This window comes from Silurus meridionalis, chromosome 8 (assembly GCF_014805685.1).
Source record: "Silurus meridionalis isolate SWU-2019-XX chromosome 8, ASM1480568v1, whole genome shotgun sequence".
In the NCBI taxonomy this organism is placed as follows: domain Eukaryota; kingdom Metazoa; phylum Chordata; class Actinopteri; order Siluriformes; family Siluridae; genus Silurus; species Silurus meridionalis.
In genome coordinates, this window is record NC_060891.1 from 17,702,725 (window position 1) to 17,723,567 (window position 20,843).

Genomic DNA, 20,843 nt, shown 5'->3' on the forward strand with positions numbered 1-20,843 from the left:
TGATTGCTGTGTGCCCTTGTAAATCTGTTTACAATAAGACCGCAATAGCAAAATTCCTGAGCATTCAGCATGCTACACCTGTCTGCAATAAAAGTGCACTGGTAACACGCTTTACAGGAGTTTTGCAGTGCTGAGAGCTACATCAGAGTCTCCATTAAGGCTGAGTGTATTTTAGCCATTTGTTGTAGTGCTTAACAACATGCTGTTATCTAAGACTGTGTCTTGCTGCAAACTACATGTGCACTGCCTCTACATTAGGGTTTCGATCCAACACAAGTCATGTCTTCAGAGATTAGCTGCTACGTCCTTTTTTCGTGATTGAAAGAACCATTTTCTCACGTCCTTTTCTATCAACAGAGGACATATCAGATCTAATCTGGAGCTTTACTGAAAATATTTTGTACATTATTTTATTTTGTAAAATATTTTCTTTACATTATAATATAATATAATATAATATAATATAATATAATATAATATAATATAATTTAATATAATATAATATAATATAATATAATATAATATAATATAATACTCACTTAGCTCCAGGGTTCCTGGTCCCCAAAACTCAGGTTAATGACAGTGTGTTTGTGTTTCATATACTTTTCCCAAATGTTTGTGTGGTTTTTCTCCGGGTTCTCCAGTTTCGTCTCTCTTTCAAAAGACATGCCAGTTGGTAGATTTGATAAATTGACATAAATTGTTTCTGTGTGAAAGTGATGAATCCCATCCAGTGTATAGTTCCACTGAGGTAAAAAATGCAATATTATATAATGTAATATTAGAGTTTTTTGCTTTTGCTTTACTGACAATGATAACTTGAGTTTTGGCATCGAATATTATTTTCATTGAAAATACAATGCTTAGAAATTATTTTTATTTGTTAAAAAGATGCATTTAAATGCTAAAAAATAACATGAATTATTCAAAGACACATGTGAGACTACTTCATGTAGTTATATTATATAATATTGGTTACAGAATAAATATTACAATATGTTTTATACCAATTATTTGTTGTAGTATTAAAAATAAGTATTCTTTTTAAGAAAACCTGCTTGACTTGTATGCACCTCAAGTCGATCAGAAGAAACAGTTGCAAAAGAACCAGCTCTTTAATGAGCAGCTTAACTATTTTATTTTAAAGGCCTGCTCCTGACATACAATAATCGGCTCTAATATTTTATTTCATGGCCAGATATGCTTGCTGTGTTCCCATTATTATCTTCAAGTGAAATAAGAAATTGCAATCCCCAGGGCAAGGCACAACAAGGCAGAATCAAATTTGTGATGGTTATTCCACAGCTTGTAGATATAAAATGTATCTATCTAAGCCATAAATCATGAGGTCGGATTGCTCTCCAAGCAACTCTGAAGACTAATCGTAATAGACGGCGAGGATTCATCGAGCTCTCCTTACTTCTTTTATTTTTTTTTCCACTGCTACAAGGCAGGACTGTAAGAGATAATAGAGGGATGGAATTCATACACACATACAGGAATAATTTGTACATAAACACATATAAATGCACACAAATCACATATAAACTGTATATAATTGTATACACTTATATGCCCACATATGAGAAAAGAGCAGGCATTAAATGTGAAGAGCATCTGAGGATACACATCTCACAAAACATTACTGAGGTGAGATCTGTGATGAAGAGAAGACAGATTAAATATTTCCCTAAAACACTTTCCTCCCAATGGGATAAACAGAATTGTGTGTTCCAGAGACAACAGTGCCATCGTCCTAGGCAGTGTCAATTCCCTAAAAACACCTGTGAGCTCATATGGTGGATTCATATTAAACAGCAGCCAGAACTTCACTGTGAGAAATGACCCATTACAATGGGTTCGATTACAATGCTCTATGATTGCATCTTGTCAAAGCCTAGAGAGTGTTTGGGGGGTTTAGTGTGGAGTGTCTCGAGAGCTTTGGGACAGAGGATACATTGTCAAAAAAAAGAAGAAAACAAAATCAATACGTTGGAAATGCTCGAAGAAGGGGACATTTCCAAGGCCTGTAAACATGCCACTTTAAAATCTGCATTATGCCACCGCTTCTTAGCGACTGCCAGATTTCCATGATTAAGAAGCCATCAGGTTTGGAACGGCAGCCCTCTCTCTGCATTTTAACAAAGCACTTATTCCCTGCCACTGGCTCTGATCAGTCAGAGAGTAAAACAGACAATTATAGAGATCTACGTTTGGCCCGCAGCACCAGAAAGAGGCTTCAGCTCGAGACTGTCACCGATAATTCACCATCAAGCTCCATTCAAACGAAAGATGTAACACAAATGCCTGAATTTCCGCTCAATTTGCCATAGGCAGCAAACTGCGAAAATAAAAGTCTCAAAGCGTCGGTCAGCATGAGTGATTTAGATTAAAAAAAAAAATCCTGCAAGAACTAATAGTCTATGTATGTTATTATTTTATTAAACAAACAGCTACAGTATCATTAACTAACATGCAACAGCTTATTATATGCAAGATAATTATGTGCACATCAAATTGTGATTGGAAATACCTATTTGTTCAAGAAAGCAGAGGACCGGAAAATCTAAATAAATAAAAGTTATTACATGAAATCATTTTGTTGCTATCATCAAAAAAAGGTCTAAAATGTGGCATTGATGGTCTCTTTTTTTTTATAAAGGCCATTGAAAACTAAATTACACCTCAAAATGGTGTAACACATCAACAGAGAGAAGAAAGTAAAAGCACCCCTGGGTCTCAGATCATAATGCACTGATGGATCAAAGAGTTTTGAGTGAGAAGTTTCACATCCAGACAGTCTATACAGACAATAACCCAGAACACCTGGACACACAAAACTGTGCATTCAGTGTAACAAAGCCAGGATACACACACACACACATGTACACAGACACACATTGTACTATCCAGGCAGACAGACAAACAGACACATAGATAGATAGATAGATAGATAGATAGATAGATAGATAGATAGATAGATAGATAGATAGATAGATAGATAGATAGATAGATAGATAGATAGATAGATAGATAGATAGATAGATAGATAGATAGATAGATAGATAGATAGATAGATAGATAGATATTTGTTAGATAGATAGATTTTGTGTTTATAGAATAGCCTTTAGTTGTCACATATATATATATATATATATATATATATATATATATATATATATATATATATATATATATATATATATATATATATATATATAAGCTGTCAATCGGATAAACTATATAGCGTCCTTGAGCTTGGAATATATATATATATATATATATATATATATATATATATATATATATATATATATATATATATATATATATATATATATATGCGCACACAATTGGTATTGTTATAGTGTGAGTATAGTAGAGTTTGAGATGTGTAATATTACAAAACATTAGCTATTATCAAGATAAATTTAATTTCTCCTACAGAGCAGAAATTTCACATACACTGCACTCAGTCTTTTAGAAGTGTACTGATACTGCAAATGAAATTTCTTCAGTGACCTATTACTTATAGCCTTATAAATCTGTCTAAAAAAAAGCCTGTACTTTGCACTATTTTCTACAGTTCAGGCAACAATAATCTGCATACTTGGCAGAGTAAAACAAAGTACTCAGGAGATGCCATAAACTACTTTCTGATGAATATATCAACCTGCCAAGAAGACGACCCCCCCCCACCTCACAAGAAAAAACACAGAAAAGTAGACATACAAGGCATGCAAGATGACAGAAAGTGTGAATAAACTAGAGTCTTTTGAGTTCTGGCTGGGTGTTATGTTGGATTGTGATTTTACAGACTGAGCCTCATGGGAGGAAAGTGAAGTATTGGACCTCTGAACTTCAGCTAAATTCAGATTGATTTTCTTTACCAGACTGTTGCTTAGCAGAGGCCGTCTTGGGCCAAATAAACATCAGTTTGTTGCATCACCATCTATTGCTTCCTTTTCATGCCATCGAATCAAGTTTTACAGCGAGGTTCAACGCGCCCCGAGCCGTGCGCTCAATTGTCTGTCAGGCTTCCTAGGTGGCTGATAATGCACATTTGCAGTTTTCAGTTAAATTCAAACACATTATCTTGGACAATGTGACATTAGGCCATAATGTAATTCAACCAAGACAAACTCATTTCACTGACTACAAATGAAATGAAAATGAAAAGAGCTAAAACAGCATGTGCATAAAAACTTGTAGACAAGCTCTACTTCTGATTCAAAATGCCTGGAGTACTGCTCATGTGCAGCAAATTACATGTGACAGCTTTACAACTCTCATGGCTCGGAGCAAAAAGAAAAATGTTTTACATTATTTTAAAATGCTACCTTTGAGACCATGTCTGCACCTGACATAGGCGGGATGACAGCTCTTTTTGCTTTTAAAGGAATACTACAGTCTTTATTCAATGTGTGGTGTATGAGAGATCGCCAAGAATGCAAATTCCATTGTAAAAGAGAAAGGTACATGCAAAGAATGACTTGTTACATGCATGTAGTCAAATCCTAATGGGTGCTGTTGTGTTGACCATTAAACATTTTTGAATTTGCAAGAACATGAATAGTTACAAACTCAACACAAATGCAAAGCTATAATAATTACATAACAAACTGTAAAAAGAACAAGGGAATGTCTATTCTCATTTAGTTTTATAACTCCTGTAGGGGTATAGTGATGCATTGTGATGAAGTGCATTGTACCAATGTACAATTCAAATTATGAAAATCAGCATTTATTTTCATTTACTTTTCCCATGATTGAAAGAACATATAATTGTGTTCTTTTGTGGAGAACCTGTGAGATCCTCATTTGTAAAATCTGACAGCACGATAACAGTTTAACAATTAAATGACCATGTTAGAATGGTTAGAAAGAGCTTGTCAGTAGCTTTCTAGCAACACCAAAGGCTATATAAAACCAGTCATTTTAGCTGACATCGGGGCTCTACTTCTGCAACGGAGCTAATAATTTTTCAGGCAATAATAAAGCCTTCAGTTTAGACACTATAATTGAACACGTGATTGAAAAATATAGATTTATTTTGCAAGATGTGGTAAACTTGGAGTACAATCTGTTTAATTAAAGCTCAGATCATAGCCATTTTTATATTAGGGTATACAGACAAAAATCCACACACCATGTTTTGTGACATTTATTGTTTTCATTTCATTTTAAATACCTTCATTAAAATTAATATCTTCTTTAAAATACTAAAGCATTTCTTCAATTTATTGCTCCAGTTATATGCTGCATAAAGTACTGGATATACTGACAGCTGAGATCTAAAGCTAGTATAGCCAGCTGGCTTAATCTCCCTGTTTAATGCCCAGATTTATTCTATTTCCTTCTACAGTCAGTCCTTGCCATTGTTCACAAAATTATACTATATAATCAGCAAGCTTTTCCAGACTAAATAGTGCAGAACCTCAAAACATATAGATTTATAGTTCTTTATTTACATTTCTCAATGACAGCATGCTTAATATTGCTAAAGAATTTTTTTCTGGTAAAGTCGACATTCACTTATTATTATTAATTATTATTATTAATTGCAGTGGTTATTGTTACACTGATAATCTCTTATTACTTAATTATTTTGAGATGAAATGAAATTGCTTGGCTTTATCTTCACTGAAAAAGAGAGACATTTTTCTGCCAGTGATTGAGGATAAAATGGGATGCCTAGTTACAAGGTGTTATGAAACAAACAATCCAGCCACAGCATGTAATTCTTAGAATGCTTCAGACTGAACAAAACTGACATCAAGGAATTAAAATTTAAAATCCATTTATAATCCATTTATAATATTGATCATAATTAATGCTTCTTAAGTTCCACCTGTGTTCAAATCACATTTTTACTTTAGTCATAACAAAAAGGTTTTACTTTTTTTTATCACCTAAGCCTAAACATTTAAGCAGTCATTCCGGTTTTCTGTTTGCCTGAGGTATAAACATAAGGTGAGATGGGGAACAAATTCCTTAAGTCATTCATCAGCATGAGAAACATGTTCATATATAAGGCATTGAGTATTATAAAGAGCTACATACCTAAATACGTCCATATGCATGGTTTTACTTCACAATTATTAAGAATACTTAAATAATGTAAGCTGTAATAACCCTATCCGGAAGAGTTAACAAGTATATTTTACATATGCACTGGAAAAAAAAAAGGATCACAGTCTGAGATTTGCAGAAGATATCGCATCATTTTAGGGTCACCTTGTCCCAAGGAAATCCTGCCAAGTTAGGTCTGAGATAAAATATTAATCTTCATACAAAAATCGTCTTTGAAATGCATGCTGAGGACCTGTGATGTTATGGAGATGTTTTTCATTCTTAGGCCCTGTAATGTGGCTAATGTGTGCAAGCTTTAATTTGCAAAAGCTAGGTTTTTAACCAACTAGCTAAGCTTAACACATATTACAGATGAAATAAATCCCATTGCAAAAAGAATCCTTTGGATGTGATTGAGATCAGATTTAGAACGCATAATGTGATGCGTTCACTAGAGCTTAAGTTCACTAATGTAATCAGAGATGGCCAGCGAATTCTCTGCAGTGTCAAAAAGTTTTGATTAGAATCTCATTGTAACCACGGCGATGCTGTTCATATTGAAGATACAATGTATATATCTGTGCAGAAAATCTTGTAAAATATGTCTGTTAACATGTGACCAGCGACGAAGAGCTCCAAACTACTCTTAAAATATATTTTACCAGGACAACATTTTTACTCTTATACCTAGGACGTGTTTTTCTTTCTGCTCCTAATTATTGCACATACTGAAGTGTGCTGATGGATGTTGTATATTGAACATAGTCATTTTCTTTCCTAGAGGACCTTCATCATATAGACACAGACTATGTGCAGACTGGTAAAGAATTCCAATAAACTTTGAATCATCTCGTACAGTGTGACAATAAATCATAAAAAGATCTCAGTAATCTGTGCAGTATAAAACCAGCTTTAAATATATATATGCATATTTTATTGAAATAACAATGGATAAATGTGCTTAATAGTTCAAGGTTTTAATCTTATAAAATACACATTCTCCACTATATAGCACTTTGATGGGTTCAAGTTTGCTTTGTGTACTCTTAATACTAAGCAAGGAACTTCAGAAGTTCAGTTCTTGCATTCCCAAAATCTAATATGAACATTTTTAACATACCTGTACTCGATTGCTGGGGTCTTTCTTGATCCATTTGATAACTGTCTCATACACCAGCTCCTCAGCTTTTGCGTTGAGACTGTCATTGGACAGGTAGCTGATGAAGTCCTCTTTGGAAATATTGAGGATCTCCTGCTGGCTTGACACTTCTGGAAAGTTCTGCAGAGCGAAGGCCTTGGCCATGCTGTGGAGCTCTGTGCACTGCATGGCCTCTGCCATCGCCAGCACGCCCAGGCAGTTACTGGCTGTCAGCTGTTTCTCTGTATGAAGAAAAAACCACAAACAGACAAAACCCATTAAAAGACAGACAACACACAAACACACACACACACACACACACACACACACACACACACACACAAACTCTTGCATTTGAACCTTGAGATGGACATTTACAGCTCATGCCCTCAAGGATGGTGTTTGCAGGATTAAATTTCAGCCCATACTGCAATGGAACCAAACAGTGTAATATCTCAGGCAGATGGTGAGAAGAAGAGGCAAGGGGAGAAAATCGATTTGACATGGATGCAAGAGGCTCACCTGGGCCTTTTGATTAGTGCAGACCGGCACATGCTTTTTTCCACTTTGCAAAAGGTCAACATAACAAAACAAGGGCTCTGTACTCTGCTTTACATCACTGCTGTAATGAACAGGAGCTTCAGTGCCACTTATTGCCTTTCAGTGCATAGATGAAGAACTGAGAATTCACCCAGGCCTAGCACAAACACTTCTGAGGTGTAAATCGAAATCTCACCGTCCTGCCTCAAGAGTTGTTATCATTTATTAGAGAGAATTGATGGATGAGAATCACACAGCAACTACAGACAAGCAGAAAACCCAAAACAACCATTTTGCATCTCATTTAATAGAGCAATCAAGAACCAACTTGTTAGAAATTCCAAAAAAAAAAGTTCATTAAAAAACTTAATATCCTCCTTCCCATCCACATTGAATACATTATCATTAACTCCACATAGCACACCAGTGACTGCGGTTATCTGTTTAGCCTATTCTTCTTTATTTTAATGGAATATTTCTGCTCTTCAACAATGAATTCCTACTGGAGTGAATGTCATTTCATACGAGTTGAGGTATTCATGGATTATTAAGTGGCAGATCCCAGTGGAGGACAGTGGCAGAGGCGCTGGAGACAGGGGGAAAAAAGTGAACCTGTGCTGTCAAAGTTCCCATCATTCTCCAGACTTTTTGATTTTGCTTTCAGATGTGGCAAACCAGACTCGACCAGCAGACTCGTTAAACATGTCTCAGGATAGAATTTATGTTGAGAAGAAGTTGATACGGTGACTCAGTAAAAATAAAAATATTATGCATTCAAAGTGAACAATCATTTCAATATTTCAGTATAGCAGCCATGCATAAACTGGAAAGATATAATCCAGACTACTGATGTGCTTGCCCACAGCTGCCACGGCTGTTTGGCCAGAATCCATGATAAAATATGTATGACTCCAATCTTTATTGCGTGTCATAGAGAATGATGTCCAACAAACTTTTAAATAACAAGCACATATTTTCCCCAAGATTAAATACAAGCAATGTCAGTGGGATGATGTTATAAACACAGGGATAGCTTTATAAATAGAAAACAAGTGTTTTTGATAGCTGTTATGATAAACTAGTGTACTAATAACACACTCTATTCCACACTGGACTACACCAGTCAATCAGAAACCAGTGTGTAGCAAAAAATGTATGGCACAGAAAGAGAAATGAGCTCTCAGACGAAGTGTGCTAAGGCTTCGCTATGCATATGTGAGAAACTAGCAAAGTTAGCATTTTTGAAGACAAACAGGCTTGATCTTCTGCTTTGAAAGTAATTATATTGGCACATTATGGATTTTCGGAATTAAAAAGGACAAAAGAAATTAGACCAGTCATGTACATTCTGTCAAGCCAAGATAAAGTATTTCAGTATTTCAATACTTTTGTAATAACTTTTTTTGTGCAAAATCACAAGTATGTTGTACACCTAACAAGTACAGTATACACTTATGCAGCCAAGTTTTTTACTTACAGACAATTCTTTTTAACTAAATCATTTTTAAGTTTATACACATTCTGAAAAGTAAAAAGTGCTCACACAGTTCATTTAAAAGTGACCTCAGTGACTATGGCATGTTGGTGCCGGATGAGCTGGTTTTGATATTTTAGATTCTGCTGATCTCCTGGGAGTTTCATGAATAGATGGAAAATAGCGGTCAGAAGAGAATAGCCAAACTGGTTCAAGCTGGCAGGAAGTTTACAATAACTGAAATAAACACTCTTCATAACAGTGGTTAGCTGAAAAGCATCTCAGAATGTACAGCACATCAAATCCTGAGAAGCGAAAAAACTGCAAACGACCACATCATGTTCCAGTCCTGGCAGCCAAGAATAGAAATCTGAGGCTATAGTGCACTATTATTTGCATTGTTTGTAAACTCTAGAGTTTATTGTGTATAAAAATCTCAGGAGAGCTACAGTTTCTTAAATACTTAAGTTGGTTTGACTGCAAAGGAACTGTAATGAAATTCACAATTTAGCCATTCTTTAACTTAAGCTGTATTCTAAACTGTATCTGAATGGTTTTAGGCATTGTGCTGCTGCTACATGGATACATGAATAAGCAGGGAAACAGGTGTTCCTATTAAAGTGGCCAGTTGGTAAATATCAGGTCAACTATGCTTCTATAGTGTATACTCTCCATAAAGTAAAATGAAAACACCATGTCTTCTTACCCAAAAAAGACACACAGACTTTGCAGAAAGTGTTAAACTGGAACTTGTTCGCAGCCTCCAGTAAGGTCTTGGCATTGGCTGAGTCTATGATAAGGGAGCCTGTGTAGACAAACTCTAGCAGCAGCTCAAGTACATCAGCGCCGATGCTGTTCATCGTCAGCGTCATCTTCTCACCGCTCCTGTTCTCTCCAGCCAACCTGGAGACAGCAGACAAGGAGAGAGTAAAAAAAAAAAAAAAGCTGAAGAAGCACTGATTAAAACCTGTCATGCAGTCAGATTCTAAATGACTCGAATGTAAACCGACAGTGCGCTATAGCTGGCGTCTGAGAAGCGTGGCTGAGCTTGCGGGAAAATCTATTGGTTGTTATGCATCTTCATGCATAATACATATATAAATGTGTACAAGGAGTGCAGAATGCAAGGCCCGCTAATGGAGCAGCAGCTTGTTTAGGGAAAGCAGGAAGCTAAGAACATCTTGTTAGAGCTGATCGGCAGATGAATGCTCAGCAGCCCTGTTTGGGGGAAAGTCTTAAGGAATACTCGGCAAAGGACTAAAGTCTAACAGGACACAAAATAGCCCCTTGAAATAAAAGCTTACGATAATTACACAGTAATGAAAGGTTATGCCTTAATGCCAGCCAGGCAGTGACGCATGTGCAGACTGACTCGTTAATGGCACGGAAATTGCTGTAATACATTTTCTTCTGCATTTATTTCCCATTTTCAATTCCTGCACACACACACACACATATATATATATATATATATATATATATATATATATATATATATATATATATATATATATATATATATATATATATATATATAAATACACAAATCACTGCAGATAAACTACGTCATTGGCTGTGCCTTTCAGGAGCTGCTTTATGTCATGAAAAACAATAACAATTGTAGTTTATATTCCTACAAATTTATTATTCAGCAGGGTTTATTCTCCCTGGTCAGGGTCACATCCTTTTCAGGCTCAAATCCAAATACATATACAAATTATTTGCAGTTTTAAACTGATACAGATCTACCAGCGCTACCAAGAAATGTTAAGAAAAAAAATTATTCTTGCTTTGAGTACAGCTATAAAGATTTATACTTGGTTATCTAAAGCAGCTGTCAGTATAAGGAACTATTGATAGTCACTAAGAAATGATAATAATCACTGTCACAACATTTTTTTTATATCAATTTAACAAAACAAAGCAAATGATTTACAAATAAATATTTGAATCTATTTTAATATATTTTAATGCACAGATGTAACATGTAAAAAACCATTTGCATTGTTTCTAGACAAATAATGAAATACAAAATTGCTGGTAGTGCATTTTGCATGCAATTGTATATGCAATATAAAGACATATGATATGGTACACAAATGATTTGAGTCGAGGACAGACAGTGAGAGTGTGAGTGAAAGAAAGGGAGAAAGAGGGAGGGAAGATAATGAAAATAGGGAAAAATAGGATAGGGAAAGAGAGAAAGAAAGTCGGTCCTGCCACAGAGAGCCAGCAGCCATCCATCATTGGGAGAGGTACCGTTCCATGACTGGGACCTGGGTTAAGTCTCAAAACACCTTTCAGCTGCTGCCAAAGTAAAGTGCACCATGGCCTGTGTATGAACTGATGTATTAGTCGTCATATAGGCCTGACTGGGGGGAAGAGGCAAAAGTACAATATGAGGTGAGGGGTAAATCTCTGGAGGTGGCTGGAAAATCAAGAATGTTACTCCTGAAAAGAAAAGCAAAAAAAAAAAAAAAAAAAAAAGAAAAAAAAGAAAAGAAAAAAGAAATTAAAATGCAGCTTTTTGTGGTCAGTTGTAAATGCAGGAATAGAAATATCACAAAGCAAAAAGCAAAACGTAATTGACAGTTAAGTGGTCTGAGTATACGTGTGTGTCTGTGTGTGTGCGTGTCTGTGTGTGTGTGTGTGTGTGTGTGTGTGTGTGTGTGTGTGTGTGTGTGAGAGAGAGAGAGAGAGAGAGAGAGAGAGAGAGAGAGAGAGAGAGAGAGAGAAAGAAAGAAAGAAAGAAAAAAATAATGAAATTAGTAAAGTCAGCTGAGTCCATTGTGCGATCAGTTGTTTGCTTACAGGAGTGTGAATGTGACAGCTTCAGGAATACAATCCCTGTACAAACACTGTGTTTGGAAATAAGTTTGTGCTTTTAGCAGAGCAAACAATGATTTTAATACCAAGCACTGCTCTTTACCTATACTCACTATAACCAATACCATGACCAAACTAACAAAGCAGATGTATTACTGGTGCTGTGAGGAGGAGGGGGAGAAAGAGGAGAAGGAGAGGAGGACAAAGGATATAAATTATTCCTTTTTCCCCAAAAAATAAAAGAAACGGACAATGATGGCTGCCTATCTGTGAGTTTCTTTAATTAAATTGATTTGGGATGAAAATCTGAATATCTTTGCACGCAATGCTTGGAGACATGGGCACTGATTTGTTAAAATACAAAATAATGAGCAGTAATTAGCATGTGGATTGGGATATGTTGCGTGCAAAAAAATTGGCTAGTCATGCATAATTTACATTGAATAACTGTGTGAATTACATCACATGCCAAGTCAGGGGATGTTTCTGCTAGCTGGAAGCTCAACATCAGAGACTCTCAGAAGAGGAAAAAAAGGGAGGAAACTCAATTATAACACTGACTAAAGGAAGAAGTGCAATACATTAAAACTGCTGAAACTCTAGAACTGTATAAAATATGATTTAAGTAAACGAAGAATGGTGTGTAGACATGAGATATGCATTAAACTAGTGAACTCACCTTACCATCAAAATGCCTGTTAATAATTTCTAAGAAAAGATCTGATTATTCTGCTTAAAGCACAATTCTGATAAACCTTCTTATAATTAAAGCTTAGTAAATGGTTAAGAAGGTAAAACTTATTAAATTCATCTTCTGTTCAACAGGCGTCTGCAAATGTAATACTTGTTTGTCAAATGTACTAATTTGCACATGTAATTGCAATCCTAAAGTGATGTACAGAATTGTTAAACTGGATTTAAATGAACAGATTTGCATTTCCATTGGCATGTATTTTACACATTTAGGTAGAAATTCCCCAATCTGCATATTCATTAAGACAAATGTGCAAAACAGAAACAACCTGTTATTTTGTTCATTTCTGAGACACAGTCATCATCAACTCTGGTTGTATATAAGCTAGCAGTGACTTGTGTACATACATTTTATTAAGCCAGGATGATGTTAATAACATTAACTCAAACTAAACATAAACTAAATTTAGTCAACATATTTTCTAATTTGACTTATGGATCAGGCCACTATCTTATAAGTGTTTGGATTAACTGCATAATGGAGTTAATAACATGCAGTTATTCAGCAAACAGTTGAGCAGCTTATTCTAGATGCAACCTTTGTTCAGCTGTGTTCATTTCAGCAGGAGCGTTTCTCTTGTATGAAAAGTCACGGTGAACACAAAAGAGCTATTATTCTTAACCATGGCTGGGGCAGCTTTCAGCAAACTTTCAACCCAAATGCATCTCAAATAAAACACAATAGTTGTAAAATTAGCTCAAAATATTCAAGAACTAGAGTACATTTTCTGGCTTCTTTTTCTCAGCCTTTGCATATAAAACAGGGGCATTTTTAAAGTATGGTCTTTATCCACTCTACTTTCCCTCTCCCAGTCACTGCAATAGATATAGTCATGTACATCACAGAAAATGTTTGCAATTTGCGTTGTTTTGCTATTCTTGTTATTTCTGTTTAATTCTGAAAGAAGTATAGCCTGAAGTATAGCATTTTATCTGTGGCTGTTACTGCACTGAATAGCTGAATCAATACTGTATGGTCACTTTCTGTGTATTTTGCTCTGCTTATCCACTACACAGTCTTAATGTGCACATGCACATTTGCATTCCACCCATATTTATAATGTATATACTGTATCATACATACATTCATACTTGTACATGATTATATCATGCCATTCGGTATATTATATTATCTATGCATAATCTTTGCACAGTACATTGTATATTTCTAAATATACCATGTATTATTACCTACTGCAACTTCTGTACATTAATCACCCTCATCCCTGTATATATGGACCTTATACCCTATTTATAATACTTCTATTTATTGTAAATAGGCCACTTATGCAATTCTGGTTAGATGCAAACTGCATTTCATTGGCTCTGTACATGTACACTGTACAATGACAATAAACTTCAATCTAATCTTAAATCTAATCTAATAATTGTCAATAAAATAAAATCCTTGTGGCGGTGGGGTTATTTAAACCAGCCCAATCTGGTAACACTATCTGCCATTAATTGTCTTGTTCTCTGCTCCTCCCCTGAGCAGGGGGCAGCATTATTCCTTCCCCAATGGCTCTCTATTAGACCATGATGCAGTTCTCAAGTTTGACCACTAACATCTAAAAAAGCAAGCAACTAATAGAATATTGGCTATCTTCCAAATAGCAACAATTTTTCTTCAAAATTATACACTTTCGCAATTTAACTTAAAATGTAAAGAATAAGTATTTTATGAAGTGTAATATTTACCCCAGCCAGACTCTATCGCCGAGCTGTCACTCATAAGTGTGCACAATTTTACTGCACATAAGTAATAAAGTTAATCAAGTTGTTTGTTTTATTCGGACAGGCATCCCACATTTAACACTATAGTGGGTGCATAATATATATTTATATAGGTTTTATTCATGTTTATACCACAAAGGACAGACAACACATAAATTATGATGAGTGATTGTAAATATATTTACAATCAGTTAAATATTAAATACAGTATAAGTATAAATCCCTATGTACTATAAAATATGAGAGACCTCATGATGGACATGCTGCTAGATACAGACACTACACGTTAATTAAAATCATCAATACCAAAAAAAAAAAAAAAAAGTAATATGAGGTTGTCTGAGGTTGTCTCACATAAGCTTATCACCATAAAAAAGCCCAGCACACTCTAAATAGAACCGTGCTGCATCCAAAAGCAGATCGGCCAAATGGATGATGTGCTAAAAAGGCGATTTGGATTTTAATGCAGTTTTTCTCTGAGCAAGAGGAAAACAGCAGGTGCTCCTTACAGATGATTAGATACACATGCGCCATTGATGTGGACCAAAAAAATATAATAAAATCATGGACGAGCAAAAAATGACCAGCTCTCTTTTCAAAACAAAGCTTGATGTGGGCCATCAAAGGCTTGCCATTCTTCTGACATCAAATTAAAATCACACGCTAATGCATGGATCAATATAAAGATCAATATTTTGACCGAATTTGCTATAAATGGAATGGAACATATTGGGGGGAAAAACACTGCATAATTCAATATTAGAAACAAATCCATAGATGGACATTCCAACATAACTCACTCTCTTTCTGAAGTCATATCCTCACATGGGTTTTCTTACCACTGCTATGCCGATGACACTCAACTATCTTCTCCTTCCCTCCCTCAGGTACCACAGTTTCTGCTCCGATCTCAGCATGCCTGGAGGACATATCTTCGTGGATGAGTGCCCATCACCTGAAACTAAACCCCAGCAAAACTCAACTGCTTGTCATCCCAGGCGTTTCATCTACAGGTCAGGATCTCAGAATAACTCTTCACAACTTTCTGATCTCCCCTTCAGCCACCACTCACAACCTTGGGGCAACTATGAACAATCAACTGTCCTTTTCCTCACATGTTGCTAATTTGACTTGTTCTTGTCTGTTCCCTCTCTTCAACATCCTTAGGATTCAACCATTTCTATCCACACAAGCTGCCCAAGTGCTTGTGTGTCTTGTCATTTCGAGACCAGACTACTGCAACTCTCTGCTAGCAGGTCTACCTCTGAACCCTATTTGCCTGTACCAAATGATCCAAAACGCAGCTACGCAGCGTGACTTGTGTTCAACCTGCTGAGCCATGGGCTGCCTTCAAGCAACCCGTATAGACCTACCTCTTCCTGAAACACAGAAACTAGCACTTTTCCTGGTTTGCTTTAAAAAAAAATAAGAAGAAGAAAGAAAGAAAGAAAGAAAGAAAGAAAGAAAGAAAGAAAGAAAGAAAGAAAGAAAGAAAGAAAGAAAGAAAGAAAGAAAGAAAGAAAGAAAGAGAATCCTCTCAACAGATTTATAGGCTGATGGTATTATACGTTTGTAATTTAGAGAACCAGTGTTGATTTATCATTAATAAAGACTAAAGGCACTTTTGTACATCGCTCTGGATAAGGGTGTCTGCTAAATCCCCCAAATACAAAAAATAAAAAGAAAGAAAGAAATAATGAAAGAAAGAATGAAAGAAAGAATCAAAGAAAGAAAGAAACAAAAAAAAAAAAAAGAAAGAAAGAAAGAAAGAAGAAAGAAAGAAAGAAAGAAAGAAAGAAAGAAAGAAAGAAAGAAAGAAAGAAAGAAAGAAAGAAAGAAAGAAAATCATTAGATAAATTATCCTCTGAGGAAATTTAAGCTATTTCATAGAAATGGTTTGGTCAGGTTTTTCCCTTTAAAAACTAACACACTTCTATCAAGCTTCCATTAACTCAAGACATGATGTGGATGAAGTCAGTTTTTTGAGGCTGCAATCTCCACTCTCCAGGAAAATGAATTGCACAGATGTAGCAATATTATCTGCCAGAACAATGACTGAACTTTCCTGTACCATCTATGCTTTTAGCAATTGTTGTTATTTAAGTGCTCAGACTGGCATGGAGAGAGTGAAAGCAAAAAAAAAAAAAAAGGTGGAAACTGTGTTTTAAGATAACCTCACATCCTTTTCAACCTTCAAACAGCAGTGGAACCCAAATAGCTTGGAAAGGTGTATCAGCACATTTTGTGCTCCACTGAAAACAGAGTCAAATCTACACTCACTGTTATTGCTCCTAATGCAATTTTCATCACCGCTGCTCGCAAGATAGGATAATGCAGCTCAGACCAAATCCACAATCCAAAAGGCCAGAGTTCTACTTTAAATTCGTCCTTGTAGCTTCACTGCATCTTGTATGATGGGTAATAAGGGCATAAAGACTGGCTTGCAAAGTTGAATGTACATGTTTTAGCAGTAATGATCAGTATGCTGACTCAGTGTGCACACTGCACTACAAAAATTGGCCTGAAACTTCCATTTTCACCTTCAGCACTAGCGTTAAATTCAACTATACTAGGACCTATGATTTAAAATACGATTAATTCATTTTTAATTTAGACATTAAAAATATTGATCAGCTCCAGGATCCTAAAACCCAAATCAGAGCTGTCCGTGTGGGGATTTAGATATTCTCTCTGTGTTTGTGTGGGTTTCCTTCTGGTTTCTGCTCACCTTCCAAAAACGTACTGGCAGGTGGTTTGGCTATACTAAATACCCCCGTAGGTGCAAATATATGTGTAGGAGCTGGCATCCATTCTTACTTCATCCCCAGTGTCCCTGGGATTGGCTCTTTAGAACCACAATAACATGAACCTGATGATGAATCAAATAAAGATAAAGATTTTTTTGCCATTATAAATTGATGTCAGCCACCCTTTAAAGGTATTTCACTAATCAAGGCATCTTTTCCATTTCTCTTCTTTTTTTAATTATTTTATTTTGTATTTGTTTTAGAACAAAACACAGTCTTAATGTGCACATGTACAATTTATCACATATCCTACAGATCACAAAGCAACATTTTCACAATCAATATCTCTTTTAGCTCAGAAAGCATTTCCATCTCAAGAAGCTAATATCAGTCTATCTATGCATCATGGGATTTGAAAAGAAGGCTCTGTGTATCTGCACATGCTGGGTTAGGGGCCTGCTTTATTCTTTCTGTTTGGTGCTATTGTGAGACTTGTGAAAACATTCTGTGAAGTCACGTAATCTAGGTTTTTGTGTTTTGGTTTGTTGTTTTTTTGAAAGGTTGATGAACAAAAGGAATAAAATGTCTCAGTACATCATGCTACTGCTTGTATGCATCATCCACCATGCACTTTCCAGAAAACGAACAGCCAGCTGAAGTGAACATGCCAACATCTGTAAGGTCAAAACAATTCTTTCCTACAATCCGAAAAAAGAGCGTTTCTGTGTAAATGAACTCCTAAGTGGAATTAATGAATGAGTCGTGTGTACATTTGCATAGAGATGCATTTATTCACAGCAGATAACTGATGAATTTAGGACAGCTAGGACTACACAACTCCAAGCACTTGAAGGGAAAGGCAGAGTGAAGTGCTAATCTAATATGTCAGATAAAGTTTGACATTTACAATAGGTTTAAAAAAGAAAATCCCCAGTCATGGAACTTTTTCTTGCCCATTAAAATGTAAATTTGCTCATTCAGTGCATAGAGATGAAGGGGCAGGATAAGTGCTGACCTTTTGCAACAATTATACACATTCATTTATTTGACAAGAGGAATGGCTACTGGCCCTGTGATAGGAACCGAAGTCTTCACACCTGAAAGAGAATGGGAGGGTAAAGGAAGCCACACAAATGTGCCCTATAAAAAGAACAGAGTGGATCAACGACAGGAGAAAGGCAAACCTTTTAACCATGTCCTTGAAATACAAGCTGCAGGAAGCTAGAACATTTTGATGGACTTCAAACTCTTTGCCTTCAACAATTATTTTCAGGTCTGTAAATTCTTTCACTCGCCGTTGCTGGTTCAATTCTTTCAACATTTCTGTAGAACAAGAAAAGAACACAAAAAGCAATTTCAATTCAAGCGTGTCAAAAAGGTGCATGATTAAAAAGAGAATCATTTGTTTGTGTATCTAAAGAGTGGAAAAAGATGAAGGAAATGGGGAACAAAAAATAAATAAATAATCAAACTCAAATATACATGGAGAGATCCATGCACCAGAAAGAGCAAAAGGTCAACAGTCTCATTAGAAAATAACATTTGGCTACACATCTACAAAGGAGACACATGGGAAATGTTTAAGATGTGTGGTCCCGGAGGGAAAAGCTGTGATTGAACCCGGATTCAAATATTCACTGGTCTGAAGTGCCTTCTGCAGTAAACCAGTACGCTTCTTTTAGAAAGTGAGTCACAGAAAAAAAAAAAAAAGAAAAAGAAAAGGAAGATAAAAGAAACTAAAATATAAGAAAGAAAGAAAGATTAGGAGAGGGATCTCCTTCTTTGATATCACAGTAGATGGGACATATACATTCTGTTCTGTATTTGTCAATTATAATTGTAATTAAATCAATGCACTTTATTCTAGTCTTTCAGGTTGTCCACCTGATGGCACTGATATGATCATATACTTTTCTTTTCTCTTTTTATTAATACTTGCTGGTGCACCTTATGTACAGTTACTGAAGTTACCACACACATATACAGTTATAATGTGCATAGAGTAGAAACAGTATATTATTATTTTGCAATGTGTTTACTGCAATAATGCACCTTAATGTGCAGTTCTGTATTCATACTGTATTTGACTGCACTACTGTAAACAGTGTTTCATATGTGTTTTAATTTTTTTTTATTTGACCCCTTTCTTAATGTAATATTTTAATTTAAACTAACCTTAATATTCTTCTCTAGCTTAAATATTCTTCCGCATCCTGTTGTTTGTACTTTTGTTGAATATGAACTGGCAGCTGTAATATTATCTATCTATGACAAAAAAAAAAAGGAAGAAAAAAAAACAGACAGAAAAAAGAACATCATATTGTTTTACAATAAACACCCCCTTATTTTATTAACTAGTTCAGATTATTATTTTTTTTATTGTTTAATGATTTTAATTCAGTGTAGGATTTTGCTAGGTTATTAAATTAATCATGTCAGTTTAGGGGCTAAATTATCAGTACACCTGACTTTTCCAGCCATATGTAGTTCTTTTATCACACTGTTACCACAGAGTACAGAGGCACACAATTATATATGATGTATTTGAATGCATTTAATTTTAAATTTACTTTCACTTGAACTTGAAGACCCAAACCTGCTCCAGCATGACAATGCCCCTGTGCACAAAGCCAGCTCCATCAAAATATGGTTTACTTGGGTTAAAGTGAAAGATCTTGAATGACTTGCTATTGAGTTCAACCCTATTGAACACCTTTGGGATGAATTGGAATGCTGACTACACCCCAGGACTTCGAATCCTACATCAATACCTGACTTTACTAACATTCTATATTCAAATCAAATCTCCACAAGCACACTCCAAAATCTACTGGAACATCTTTCCAGAAGAGTGGACGTTGTTATAACAGCATATGGAAAGTAAATGATAAGATTAAAAAGCACATGCAAATCATATGGTCAGGTGTCCACAAACTTTTGCCTGTATAAAGTATGCACACAGAAAACATTGGTCTACCACTGAATAATCTGTTTTTACCAGAGTTATTAATAAAGCACAGCTGGCCGCCTCATTTAAAAGCAACATAATTATAAAATTAATTTAATCTCTAAATGCTCATGTTTAATACTTGGTTATAAATCTTTTGCAGTTTAATGATGTATGTGAGTGATCGACATCTCTCCTGATGGAGCTCTAGCAGGACTGTAATAACTTTTTTGCCTTCATCTCATCATTCTATAATACTTACCCTGGAACTCTCTATGGTATCTTGTGCTAAATCTCTTGAGGGTAATGACAGAGAATTCATATCTTGATGCTGCTCTTTAATACATCTAGACCCACATGCTGCGGAGTGCTTGGGATTTGTGCACCATATTTTTTCATCATGAAAGTATACTTTGGAATTATTATGGTATCATTCACACAATACACACTCAATGTTCACATAAACAATAATACGTCAACACCTGTTCTATTCAGCATTTAAAAAGGTGTAAAATGTTTATACATTTCAAGAGCTTCAGTTACTGCTTACATAAAACATCAGAATGGGGAAAAAACTGAAATTTCAATTACTTTAACCAGGGCATTTTTGCT

At 35.4% G+C, this 20,843-nt stretch overlaps 1 protein-coding gene across 1 annotated transcript in view; it reads right to left on the bottom strand.

Annotated features, from left to right (window-relative positions):
• The window catches only part of LOC124390438 (kelch-like protein 29), an 88,835-nt gene that overhangs the window by 24,723 nt on the left and 43,269 nt on the right, over window positions 1-20,843 (bottom strand). The window contains exons 7-9 of the mRNA XM_046856371.1: window positions 18,469-18,607; window positions 9,931-10,127; window positions 7,193-7,452 (exon numbers count right to left, since the gene is read on the bottom strand). Of these exons, the coding sequence (XP_046712327.1) occupies window positions 7,193-7,452; window positions 9,931-10,127; window positions 18,469-18,607 (596 nt within the window). The remainder of the gene's footprint in view (window positions 1-7,192; window positions 7,453-9,930; window positions 10,128-18,468; window positions 18,608-20,843) is intronic.